At 42.5% G+C, this 12687-nt stretch overlaps 1 protein-coding gene across 1 annotated transcript in view; it reads left to right on the top strand.

Annotated features, from left to right (window-relative positions):
- The window catches only part of fcho2 (FCH and mu domain containing endocytic adaptor 2), a 239153-nt gene that overhangs the window by 36180 nt on the left and 190286 nt on the right, over positions 1-12687 (top strand). Inside the window, exon 2 of the mRNA XM_067982732.1 lies at positions 7448-7539. Within this exon, the coding sequence (XP_067838833.1) occupies positions 7448-7539 (92 nt within the window). The remainder of the gene's footprint in view (positions 1-7447; positions 7540-12687) is intronic.

Genomic DNA, 12687 nt, shown 5'->3' with positions numbered 1-12687 from the left:
ATCAAATTGAAAAAACAAATCTGTATTTCTGATTTTTGTTTTTTTGATCTTTTAAGTCATTGTTTACTTTTTTGTTGTTTGAATTCACACTAAAAGAGGAACACATATGCAAGGTTGTCATTAAGCGTATTTAGTGCACCAGTTCATATTGGAAAAGCCACACTTCAATCAGTATGTTTTACTGGTATGTGATAGGTTTCTTACATAATACCCTTAACTTATCATTTCAAATTGTTCTGACCACGACCACCACCACTACTTCGTCACTGTATGTGTCCGAGGCTCAACCATCCTCAGTTGCTTTATCAGTGACCTTCTGTTGTAAGGTTAAGAATGGGGCTGTTTGTTGACGATTCTACAGTGTTCACCTCTATTCACACCTCCTCCAATAACAAAGTAGCCAAAGAAGTAGTCATTTCTGTTCTTAACAGTGAAGAAGTAGTGGTGATGGGCGTTGTCAGAACAATTTGAAATGATAGGTTTCTAGAACTATATTCTTAACTTTATTATACACCGGTAAAACATACTGACTGAAGTGTGGCTTTTTTTGAGGAGGTCACTAGCATGTGGATAGTGGAATATCCATGGATGTTCTCTGTATGGACTTCCAGAAGGCATTTGATAAGATTCTGGACAAGATATTATTTGCAAAAATGGGAGCGCACAGAATTGGAGTTAAGCTTGTGACATGGCTTGGTAATTGGCTGAGGGTAGGAGACAGAGAATAGGGATAAAGGGTTTGTTCGCTGGTGTGATTTGACAATTGGTGTTCCCCAGGGATCTGTAGCAGAGCCTCAGCTTTTCACATGTATATCAATGACTTAGATGAAGGAATAGAATTTTATATCCAAGTTTGCAGATGACAATAAGTTAGGAGGCACAGTAAGTTGTGTGGATGGGAGCAGGAAGTTGCAAAGAAACATAGACAGATGGAGTGAGTGGGCAAAACTATGGCAGATTGAGTTCAATGTGGGGTAGTGTGAGATCATCCACTTAGGATTGGAGAAAGACAAATCGGAATATTTTCTTAATGGTGAGAGACTAGGCACTGTTAAGGAGCAATAGGATTTAGGTGTCCATGTGCACAAATCACTGAAAGCTAGTGCCCAGGTACAAAAAGGAATCAAAAAGGCAAATGGAATGTTGGCCTTTATCTCAAAGGGATTGGAATTCAAAAGTGAGGAAGTGATGCTTCAGTTGTAAAAAGCCTTGGTCAGCCCCATCTGGAGTACTGTGTTCAGTTTTGGGCACGGCATCTCAGGAAGATTTGTTGGCCTTGCAAGAGGTACAGCGCATCTTCACCAGAATAATACCAGGGCTTAAAGGGTTGAATTATGAGGACAGGTTGCATAAAGTTGGCTTGTATTCCCTTGTGTTTAGAAGGTTTAGGGGTGATCTAATTGAGGTATTTAAAAGGATTTGATGGGGTAGATACAGAAAACGTATTTCCTCTGGTGGGGAATCCAGATCAAGTGAGCATAATAGAATCAAGCCATTTAGGAGTGAGATCAGAAGCACCTTTTCACACAAATAGTAGTGGAAATCTGGAACTCGCTCCCCCAAAAAGCTTTAGATGCTGGGCCATTGATAGATTTTTGTTAGTTAAGGGCATCAAGGGATATGGAGCAAAGGTATTGTAAATGCAGTTGAGGTACAGATCAGCTGTGATCTAATTGAATGGTGGAACAGGCTCAAGGGGCTGAATAGCCTCCAGCTGTTCCTATGTTTAGTTGCATGAGGTTGAGTACGAGATGTACAATAGTATCATATATATATAGGAGGAGGCCATTCGGCCCATCGTGCTATCCAATTAGTCCCTTTTCCCTGCTCTTTCCCCATAGCCTTCAAGTATTTATCTAATTCCCTTTTGAAAGTTAATATTGAATTTGCTTCCACCACCCTGTCAGGCAGTGCATTCCAGATCATTACACTTGCTGCATAAAAAAATATTTCTTCATGTCGCCTCTAGCTCTTTTGCCAATCATCTTAAATCTGTATTCTGTGGTTAACGACCCTCCTGCCACTGGAAACAGTTTCTCCTTATTTACTCTATCAAAACTGTTCATGATTTTGAACACCTCTACCAAATCTCCCCTTAACCTTCTCTGCTCTAAGGAGAATAACCCCAGCTTCTCCAGTCTCTCCACATAACTGAAGTCCCTCATCCCTGGCACCATTCTAGTAATTCTCTTCTGCACCTTCTCTCAGGCCTTGACATCCTTCCTAAAGTGTGGTGCACAGAATTGAACACAATTCTCCAGCTGAGGCCTAACTAGTGTTTTATAAAGGTTTAGCATAACTTCCTTACTTTTGTACTCTATGCATCAACAAAGCCCAGGATCCTATATGCTTTTTTAACAGCCTTCTCAACTTGTCCTGCCACCTTCAAAGATTTGTGTATGTGCACTCTCAGATCTCTGTTTCTGCACCCCCTTTAAAATTGTACCGTTTAGTTTATATTGCCTCTATTCATTCTTCCAAAGTGCATCACTTCACACTTCTGTGCGTTAAATTTCATCTGCCCATTTCACCAGTCTGTCTATGTCCTCCTGAAGTCTGTTACTATCCTCCACATTGTTTACTACATTTCCGAGTTTTGTGTCATCTGCAAGCTTTGAAATTATACCCTCTATCTCAAATCCAGATTCTTAATATTTAGGAAAAAGAGCAGTGGTCCGATGGGGAACACCAGTGTATACCTTGCTCCAGTCTGAAAAACAACTGTTCACGACAGCTCTCTGGTTTCTGTCCCCTAGCCAATTTTGTATCCACGCTGCCACTGTCCCTTTAATCCCATGGGCTTTAATTTTGCTAACAAGTCTATAATGTGGTGAGGTGAGAGTGACTGCTTTGACATCAAGGCAGCATTTCACCGAGTGTGGCACCAAGGAGCCCTAGTAAAATTGAAGTCAGTGGGAATCGGGGCAAACTCTCCAGAGGTTGGAGTCATACCTAGCACAAAGGAAGCTGGTAGTGGTTGTTGGTGGCCAATCATCTCAGCCCCAGGACATTGCTGCAGGAGTTCCTCAAGGCAGTGTCTTAGGCCCAACCATCTTCAGCTGCTTCATCAATGACCTTCCCTCGATCATATGGTCAGAAATGGGGATGTTCGCTGATGATTGCACAGTGTCCAGTTCCATTTGCAACCCCTCAGATAATGAAGCAGTCCGAGCCCGCCTGCAGCAAGACCTGGACAACATCCAGACTTGGGCTGATAAGTGGCAAGTAACATTCGCGCCAGACAAGTGCCAGGCAATGACCATCTCCAACAAGAGAGAGTCTAACCACATCCCCTTGACATTCAACGGCATTACCATTGCCGAATCCCCCACCATCAACATCCTGGGGGTCACCATTGACCAGAAACTTAACTGGACCAGCCATATAAATACTGTGGCTACGAGAGCAGGTCAGAGGCTGGGTATTCTGCGGCGAGTGACTCACCTCCTGACTCCCCAAAGCCTTTGCACCATCTACAAGGCACAAGTCAGGAGTGTGATGGAATACTCTCCACTTGCCTGGATGAGTGCAGCTCCAACAACACTCAAGAAGCTCGACACCATCCAGGACAAAGCAGCCCGCTTGATTGGCACCCCATCCACCACCCTAAACATTCACACCCTTCACCACCGGCGCACAGTGGCTGCAATGTGTACCATCCACAGGATGCACTGCAGCAACTCGCCAAGGCTTCTTTGACAGCACCTCCCAAACCCGCGATCTCTACCACCTAGAAGGACAAGAGCAGTAGGTACATGGGAACAACACCACCTGCACATTCCCCTCCAAGTCACACACCATCCCGACTTGGAAATATATCGCCGTTCCTTCATCGTCGCTGGGTCAAAATCCTGGAACTCCCTTCCGAACAGCACTGTGAGAGAACCTTCACCATGCAGACTGCAGCGGTTCAAGAAGGCGGCTCACCACCACCTTCTCGAGGGCAATTAGGGATGGGCAATAAATGCTGGCCTTGCCAGCGATGCCCACATCCCATGAACAAGTAAAAAAAAACTTTATCAAATGCCTTTTGAAAGTCCATATACACATCAACTGCACTACCCTCATCAACCCTCTCCGATACTTCATCAAAGAACTCAATGAAGTCAAACATGATTTTCCTTTAACAAATCCGTGCTGACTTTTATTTAGTAGTCCATACTTTTCCAAGTCTCAATTAATTTTGTCCTGGATTATTGTCTCTAAAAGTTTCCCCAACACTGATGTTAGGCTGGCTGGCCTGTAATTGCCAGGTTTATCCCTCTCCATTTTTAAACAGGGGAGTGACATTTGCAATCCTCCAGTCCTTTGGCACCTAAGGACGATTGGAAGATTGTGGCCAGAGCCTCTGCAATTTCCACCCTTATTTCCTTCAGTAACCTAGGATGTATCCCATCTGGACTGGGTGACTTTTCTACTTTGAGTACTGCCAATCTTTTAAGTACCTCCTCTTTATCTATTGTTATCCTATCCAATATTGCTGGATAGGATTTGTCTCCTTGGATTTGACAGAACTGGATGAGAGATCTTGGCTTTAGCAGCACATGGATGGTGGGGGTATCTCGGGTTTGACAGCACTGGGGAGGGGTAAGATGAGAATGATGAGAATCATCATCTGTGAACTTCACCAATTCCCAGCATGCCTGCACAGGCCCAAAGCTGGTTTTCAACGCTTGTAGGTAATTTTTTTTCAATAATTTCAGATCATAACCACTGCTTCCATTTTTTTTCGGACAGCAAGTGCTGGTAATGGTTCTGCTGTTGCCATTCACAGCTACTCTAGACTGATCTTTTGTTTCTTTACTTGTCCCATTACCACTCTCCTTGCCTTGCAACATCATCCCTTTTGTCATTTAATGGCTCTTGCCCTTTACCCTATCACAAACCTTCCCTTTTGTTCTTTCCTCCCCTCCCCCCTCCACCCCCTTCTTCCCTGGCTCTGTACTTGCTTAAAAACTGTTAACTCTAACATCTTCCAGTTCTGACAAAACATAGAAACATAGAAAATAAGAGCAGGAATAGGCCATTCGGCCCTTCGAGCCTGCTCCACCATTCAATATAATCATGGCTGATCCTCTATCTCAGTACCATATTCCTGCTCTCTCCCCATACCCCTTGATGCCTTTTGTGTCTAGAAATCTATCTAGATCCATCTTAAATATATTCAGTGACTTGGCCTCCACAGCCTTCTGTGGTAGAGAATTCCACAGGTTCACCACCCTCTGAGTGAAGAAATTTCTCCTCATCTCAGTCCTAAATGTCCTATCCCGTATCCTGAGACTGTAACCCCTCATTCTGGACCCCCCAGCCAGGGGAAACATTCTCCCTACATCCAGTTTGTCTAGCCCTGTCAGAATTTTATATGTTTCAATGAGATCCCCTCTCAATCTTCTAAACTCGAGTGAATACAGGCCGAGTTGACCCAATCTCTCTTCATACGACAGTCCTGCCACCCCAGGAATCAGTCTGGTGAAAAGGTCTTCGACCTGAAATGTTAACTCTGTTTCTTTCTCCACAGATGCTGCCTCACTTGCAGAACTTTTCCAGCATTTTCTGTTTTTATTCCATAGTTTTACTGTATTTGTTGACTGTAATTACAACTATAGTCAGCTTATATTGCATTAACCTTGAGAACTAGTTTCAGGCCATATGGTTGGAAATGGGTCACGGCGAGTCTTAACGGCTGGGGGCAGGTAGGCCAGGAACAGATTGGGGCAGGGAGTAGGGCGGCAGCACAAGAGTGACTGAGAAGCAGAAGTATACAGAGAGGAAAAACAGCAACATGAAGATGACAGAGACTGATAAGAGCACATCCTCTGACTTGACCATGAGTCACGCCACGGGAGATTCACTGGTATTTTTTTAAAAAATGGTTTAGTTGACAGTGCTGAAGATTTATTATTTGCCTGCTGAAAGGAACATCTTTGGAGCAATACAATAGTTTGAAGTAGATACTGTAGGTTTGGTACCTGGTGTTTGTGGAATGTTTTTGCACAAAAGACTGAAATCGGATTTGTGATTATTATGGATTATTAAAAATGCAAGAAGCTGTCGCGTAGGCTGTAATTTGGTTTATAGTGATTAAGGCTCATCTAGCATTTTTCTTCCTCACATTGGTTCAAAATTGTGTGTTTTTTGGCATGTGAAATAGTTGTGTTCTAATAATTGGGCAACATATTTCCTGTAAGCCAGAAGTGGGTTGTTATAATGCATTCAAAAATATTAGTAACCAAATTAATGCTTGTGATGGAATTAAATAATATTTCTCCTCTATATGTAAAGTTAAACCAGATCGCCCATTGACTGTAATAGAATTGTACTGGCGTTTGTGATCGTTTCCTATTCTTGGTGTAAAAGATGTGCTGCAGTGATGCAAGGCGCATTAGAGACTCCAATCTTGCACTGGTTTTGTTCAGTTGCCCTGTATGTTTCATTTTGAACCTGCTGATTAAATCAGTCATAGACTACTTGAATTTCAAATGGGGAGAGAAAAAAGAAACAACTTGTATTTATATGTGCTTTTCACAGCTACTGGACATCCCAAAGCACTTCACAGCCAATGAATTACTTCTGAAGTATAATCACTGTTTTTATGTAGGCACCTGCGGCAGCCAATTTGAGTACAACAAGGTCCCACACACAGCAGTGAGACAAATGACAAGTTAATCTGTTTTTCTGGTGTTGGTTGAGAGATAAATGTTGGTCAAGATACCCGGAAAAATTCCACTGCTCTTCAAATAGTGCCAAAGAATCTTTACATTCACCTGAGCAGGTGGACAAGGCTGCAGTATAACATCTCATTTGAAAGACATCACCTCCAACAACCCAGTGTACTCTGAAGATTCAGCCTAGATTATGTGCTCAATCCTTAAGTGGAACTTGAATCCATAACCTACTGACTCGGAGAATAATTATATTACTGAGCTAGCTGACAAGTGGGAAAATATGTTTGAAAATCTTATTTAAAACATCTATAACTTATGCTCTGAATTTAAGGTGAATGGCAAAAGAACCAAAGGCGACATGAGGAAAAACTTTTTTACACAGCATGTAGTTATGATCTGGAATGCGCTGCTGAAAGGGTGGTGGAAGCAAATTCAAGCAAGGCTTTCAAAAAGGAATTGGATAAATACATGAAGGGGAAAAATTTGCAGGGCTACGGGGAAAAAGCGGAGGAATGGGACTAACTGGATTGCTGTTACAAAGAGCTGACACAGATTCGATGGGACGAATAGCCTCCTTCTGTGCTGCAACCATTCTATGATTCTATTTCTGAAAGTTTTAATTTGAAATTTTTGTAGTTTTAAACGGATGATTGTACCCAAATATAAGACCAGGTAAAAGTCCAATGTGTTATTTTGCTTTAAATTACAATTTGTACTTTGCAGTAAATCTAGGCTCCTTTTTAAAGTTCAAGTATTAAAATAGATTTTTTTATTGTTTTCAGGGGGAAAAGAACAATGGCTTTGATGTCCTTTATCATAATATGAAACATGGTCAAACGTCGACAAAAGACTTGGCAGACTTCATAAGAGAAAGGTATATCGTTGTTTTTGGGAGGTTGCCATACTTCAATGGATTAGTAGAGTTACAAATCTAAATAAAATTCAAATGATTCTTTTACTCTCTAAGAAGAAAAGATACGTAAAGTAAAGCAGTTAATCATTGTAAGTATTGTCAATTAACAAATACAGAATGGTGATTGTAAATATGGGAATCTAATTTCAATACAGAAGGACATAAGAAATAGGAACTGGAGTAGGCCACATGGCCTCTCGAGCCTGCACCACCATTCAATCAGATCATGGCTAATCTTCTACCTGTACTCCACTTTCTCGCCCTATCCCCATATCCTTTGATTCACTTCATATCCAAAAATCTATCGATCTCATTCTTGAATATACTCAATGACTGAGCATCCTCTGCCCTCTAGGGTAGAGAATTCCAAAGATTTACAACCCTCTGAGTGAAGAAATCTTTCCTCTTCTTAGTCCTAAATGGCTAACCCCTTCATCTTGAGACTATGACCCCTAGTTCTAGACTCTCCAGCCAGGGGAAACAGCCTCTCAACATCTACCCTGTCAAGCCTTCTAACAATTTTGTGTTCCAATGAGATCACCTCTCTGGAGTTTAGAAGAACGAGAATACAGGCTCAGTCCACTCAATCTCTCCTTATAGGACAACCCTCTCATCCCAGGAATTAATCTAGTGAACCTTTGTTGCACCGCCTCTAAGGCAAGTATATCCTTCCTTAGGTAAGAAGACCAAAACTGTACACAGTACTCCAGGTGTGGCCTCACCAGAGCCCTATATAATTGCAGCAAGACCTCCTTACTCTTATACTCCAATCCCCTTGCAATAAAGGCCAACGTACCATTTGCCTTCCTAATTGCTTGTTGTACCTGACTTTCTGTGATTCGTGTACAAGGACACAGAAATCCCTCTGAATACCAACATTTCTTAGTCTTTTTGCATTCATAAAAGACAATATTACAGTGTTGCCCAAGCTTTTTGTCTTTGTGAGGTGCATATGTATATACCATAGTGTCTCGGGGCCACGTGTAAAGTTTAAATCTACGTTTCCATTAATTTGCACATATCTGTTGTTGGGAAGTTGCTAGAATCTGTTATTAGGGACAGAGTGACTGAGCACTTGGACAAATATGAACTGATCAGAGAGAACCCGCATGGATTTCTAGTGGGTAAGTTGTGTCTAATGAACCTAGTTGATTTTTTTTGAGGACGTCACTACCGTGGCAGATAGGGGAGTGTCTATGGATATTATTTATGTGGACTTCATGAAGGCATTCGATAAGGTTCCACACAAGAGCCTGTTAGGAAAAATGGAAGTGCATGGAATTGGAGGCAACCTTTTGACAGGGGTAGAGAATTGGTCAGGAGGCAGAGAGTGGGGATAATGGATATGTACGCCAATTGGCAGGATATGGCCAGTGGTGTCCCCCAGGGATCTGTACCCGGGGATGTGCCTCAGCTTTTCACTACATTTATAAATGACTTAGATGAAGGAATAGCGAGGCATATATCCAAGTTTGCTGAGGCCACTAAGTTAGGTAACACAATAAGTAGATGGCCCATCTCCTTGAGAGAGATCAGGGGGTCGGGCTGGGGAACTCTGGGATCGGGATCACGGGGCCGGGAGCGGTGCCGATCAGGAGGGTGGTTTAATCGGGAGGAGTACTCTCCTCCCAGCTCCATATTCAGAGGCAAGTAAATTACTTTTTTTTTGTTGGCAGGTGTTGTGGAGGGTTGGTTTCCCTGAGTACAGCCAGCGATGGCGCTAGCTGCACAAGGGCAAACCAATCTTGCAGCGGGGACCTCAAGTAGGTGTTAGGCATGTGCAAAGGGACTAACGCCTGCTTCAAACATGGATAAAAGAAACTTCTTTGTCCTTACCCAATATGGTGGGCGGCACACATCCTGCTTGCTGCTTTGGTGATTTAAAAGGTCGCATAGAACATAAGAAATAGGAGCAGGAGTAGGCCAATCGGCCCCTCGAGCCAGCTCCGCCATTCAATAAGATCATGGCTGATCTGATCCCAACCACAAATCTAAAGAACACAAGAAGTAGGAGCAGGAACCGGCCACTCAGCACCTGGGCCTGCTCCGCCACCCACAGGGCCTTGACCGATCCGAACTCAGCTTCATGTCCAATTTCCTGCCTGCTCCCCATAACCCCTAATTCCCTTTACTTCTAGGAAACTGTCTATTTCTGTTTTAAATTTATTTAATGATGTAGCTTCCACAGCTTCATGGGGCAGCAAATTCCACAGACCTACCACCCTCTGAGTGAAGAAGTTTCTCCTCATCTCAGTTTTGAAAGAGCAGCCCCTTATTCTAAGATTATGCCCCCTAGTTCTAGTTTCACCCATCCTTGGGAACATCCTTACCGCATCCACCCGATCAAGCCCCTTTACAATCTTATATGTTTCAATAAGATCGCCTCTCATTCTTCTGAACTCCAATGAGTAGAGTCCCAATCTACTCAACCTCTCCTCATATGTCCACCCCCTCATCCCCGGGATTAGCCGAGTGAACCTTCTTTGTACTGCCTCGAGAGCAAGTATGTCTTTTCTTAAGTATGGACACCAAAACTGTATGCAGTATTCCAGGTGCGGTCTCACCAATACCTTATATAACTGCAGCAATACCTCCCTGTTTTTATATTCTATCCCCCTAGCAATAAACGCCAACATTCCGTTGGCCTTCTTGATCACCTGCTGCACCTACATACTAACTTTTTGATTTTCTTGCACTAGGACCCCCAGATCCCTTTGTACTGCAGTACTTTCCAGTTTCTCGCCTTTAAGATAATAACTTGCTCTCTGATTTTTCCTGCCAAAGTGCATAACCTCACATTTTCCAATATTGTATTGCATCTGCCAAATCTCCGCCCACTCACCCAGCCTGTCTATATCCCCTTGTAGGTTTTTTATGTCCTCCTCACTCTCTACTTTCCCTCCCATTTTTGTATCATCTGCAAACTTTGATATGTTACACTCGGTCCCCTCCTCCAAATCGTTAATATAGATTGTAAAGAGTTGGGGACCCAGCACCGACCCCTGCGGAACACCACTGGCTACTGGTTGCCAGTCCGAGAATGAACCATTTATCCCAACTCTCTGCTTCCTGTTAGATAACCAATCCTCCACCCATGCCAGAATATTACCCCCAATCCAGTGATTCTTTATCTTGAGCAATAATCTTTTATGTGGCACCTTGTCGAATGCCTTCTGGAAGTCTAAATACACTACGTCCACTGGTTCCCCTTTATCCACCCTGTACGTTATGTCCTCAAAGAACTCAAGCAAATTTGTCAGACCTGACTTCCCCTTCATAAAGCCATGCTGACTTTGTCCTATTAAATTATGTTTATCCAAATGTTCCGCTACTGTCTCCTTAATAATAGACTCCAAAATTTTACCCACCACAGATGTTAGGCTAACTGATCTATAATTTCCAGCCTTCTGCCTACTACCCTTTTTAAATAAGGGTGTTACATCAGCAGTTTTCCAATCTGCCGGGACCTTTGCTGAGTCCAGAGAATTTTGGAAAATTATTACCAAAGCATCCACAATCCCTACTGCCACTTCCCTCAAGACCCTAGGATGTAAGCCATCAGGTCCAGGGGATTTATCCGCCTTGAGTCCCATTATTTTACTGAGTACCAATTCCTTAGTGATTTTAATCGTATTTAGCTCCTCCCCCCCCCCCCCCTTCGAGCCCCCTGTTTGTCCAGTATTGGGATATTCTTAGTGTCCTCTACCATAAAGACTGAAACAAAATATTTGTTCAGCATTTTTGCCATCTCCATGTTTCCCACCATTAATTTCCTGGTCTCATCCTCTAAGGGTCCTACGTTTGCCTTAGCCACCCCTTTCCTTTTTATGTCACTGTAGAAACTCTTGCTATCTGTTTTTATATTTTTTGCTAATTTATTTTCATAATCTATCTTCCCTTTCTTAATCAATCCTTTAGTTACTTTTTGCTGTCTTTTGAAGACTTCCCAATCTTCTATCCTCCCACTAAGTTTGGCTACCTTTATATGTCCTTGTTTTTAGTCGGATACTATCCTTAATTTCTTTACTTAGCCACGGATGGCTGTCATTTCTTTTACACCCTTTTTTCCTCAGTGGAATATTTTTTTTTTGAAAGTTGTAAAATAACTCCTTAAATGAACACCTCTGCTCATGTACCGTCTTACCTTTTAATCTATTTTCCCAGTCCACTTGAATCAATTCCGCTCTCATACCATCATAGTCTCCTTTATTCAAGCTCAGTACGCTTGTTTGAGAACCAACCTTCTCACCCTCTAATTGGATATGGAATGTAACCATGTTATGGTCACTCATTCTAAGGGGATCCTTAACTAGGACATTATTAATTAATCCTGGCTCATTACACAGGACCAGGTCCAAGGTTGCCTGCCCCCTTGTAGGATCAGTTACATACTGCTCAAGAAATCGATCCCTAATACACTCAATAAACTCTTCCTCAAGGCTGCCCTGCCCAATTTGATTTGTCCAGTTAATATGATAGTTAAAATCCCCCATAATTATAGCTGTTCCCTTATTACATGCCCCGACTATTTCCTGATTAATACTTCTTCCAACAGAGTTGCAACTATTAGGAGGCCTATATACTACGCCCACTAGTGTTTTCTCCCCCTTATTATTCCTTATCTCTACCCAAACTGTTTCATTATCCTGATCCTTTGTCCCAATATCATTTCTCTGTATTACAGTGATTCCTTCCTTTATTAACATAGCCACCCCACCTCCCCCTCCTTCCTGCTTGTCCTTCCTGATTGTTAAATACCCTGGCATATTTAATTCCCAGTCGTTGTCACCCTGCAGCCATGTTTCTGTAATGGCCACAAGATCATACCCATACGTAGTTATTTGTGCCGTTAACTCGTCCATTTTGTTACGAATGCTACGTGCATTCAGGCGCTACGTGGCCCAATTTCTAGGCCTAAGTCTTTATTGAAGGATTACTTATTTTGAACTAGAAATCCTTTGTACAATGGACGGAAATTTTGTATGTGAGGTTTAGGTGGAGAAAATTTGGATGAGACAGTGATGATCTGAATTAAGCTGAAACCCATTCTCTAGCTTGGCAGGTAGAAAAACATTACAAGTTGAAAAATTATAAAAATGCAGCTGATGG

This window comes from Heptranchias perlo, chromosome 4 (genome assembly GCF_035084215.1).
Source record: "Heptranchias perlo isolate sHepPer1 chromosome 4, sHepPer1.hap1, whole genome shotgun sequence".
In the NCBI taxonomy this organism is placed as follows: Eukaryota; Metazoa; Chordata; class Chondrichthyes; order Hexanchiformes; family Hexanchidae; genus Heptranchias; species Heptranchias perlo.
This window is presented reverse-complemented; position numbering and strand designations above follow the sequence as displayed.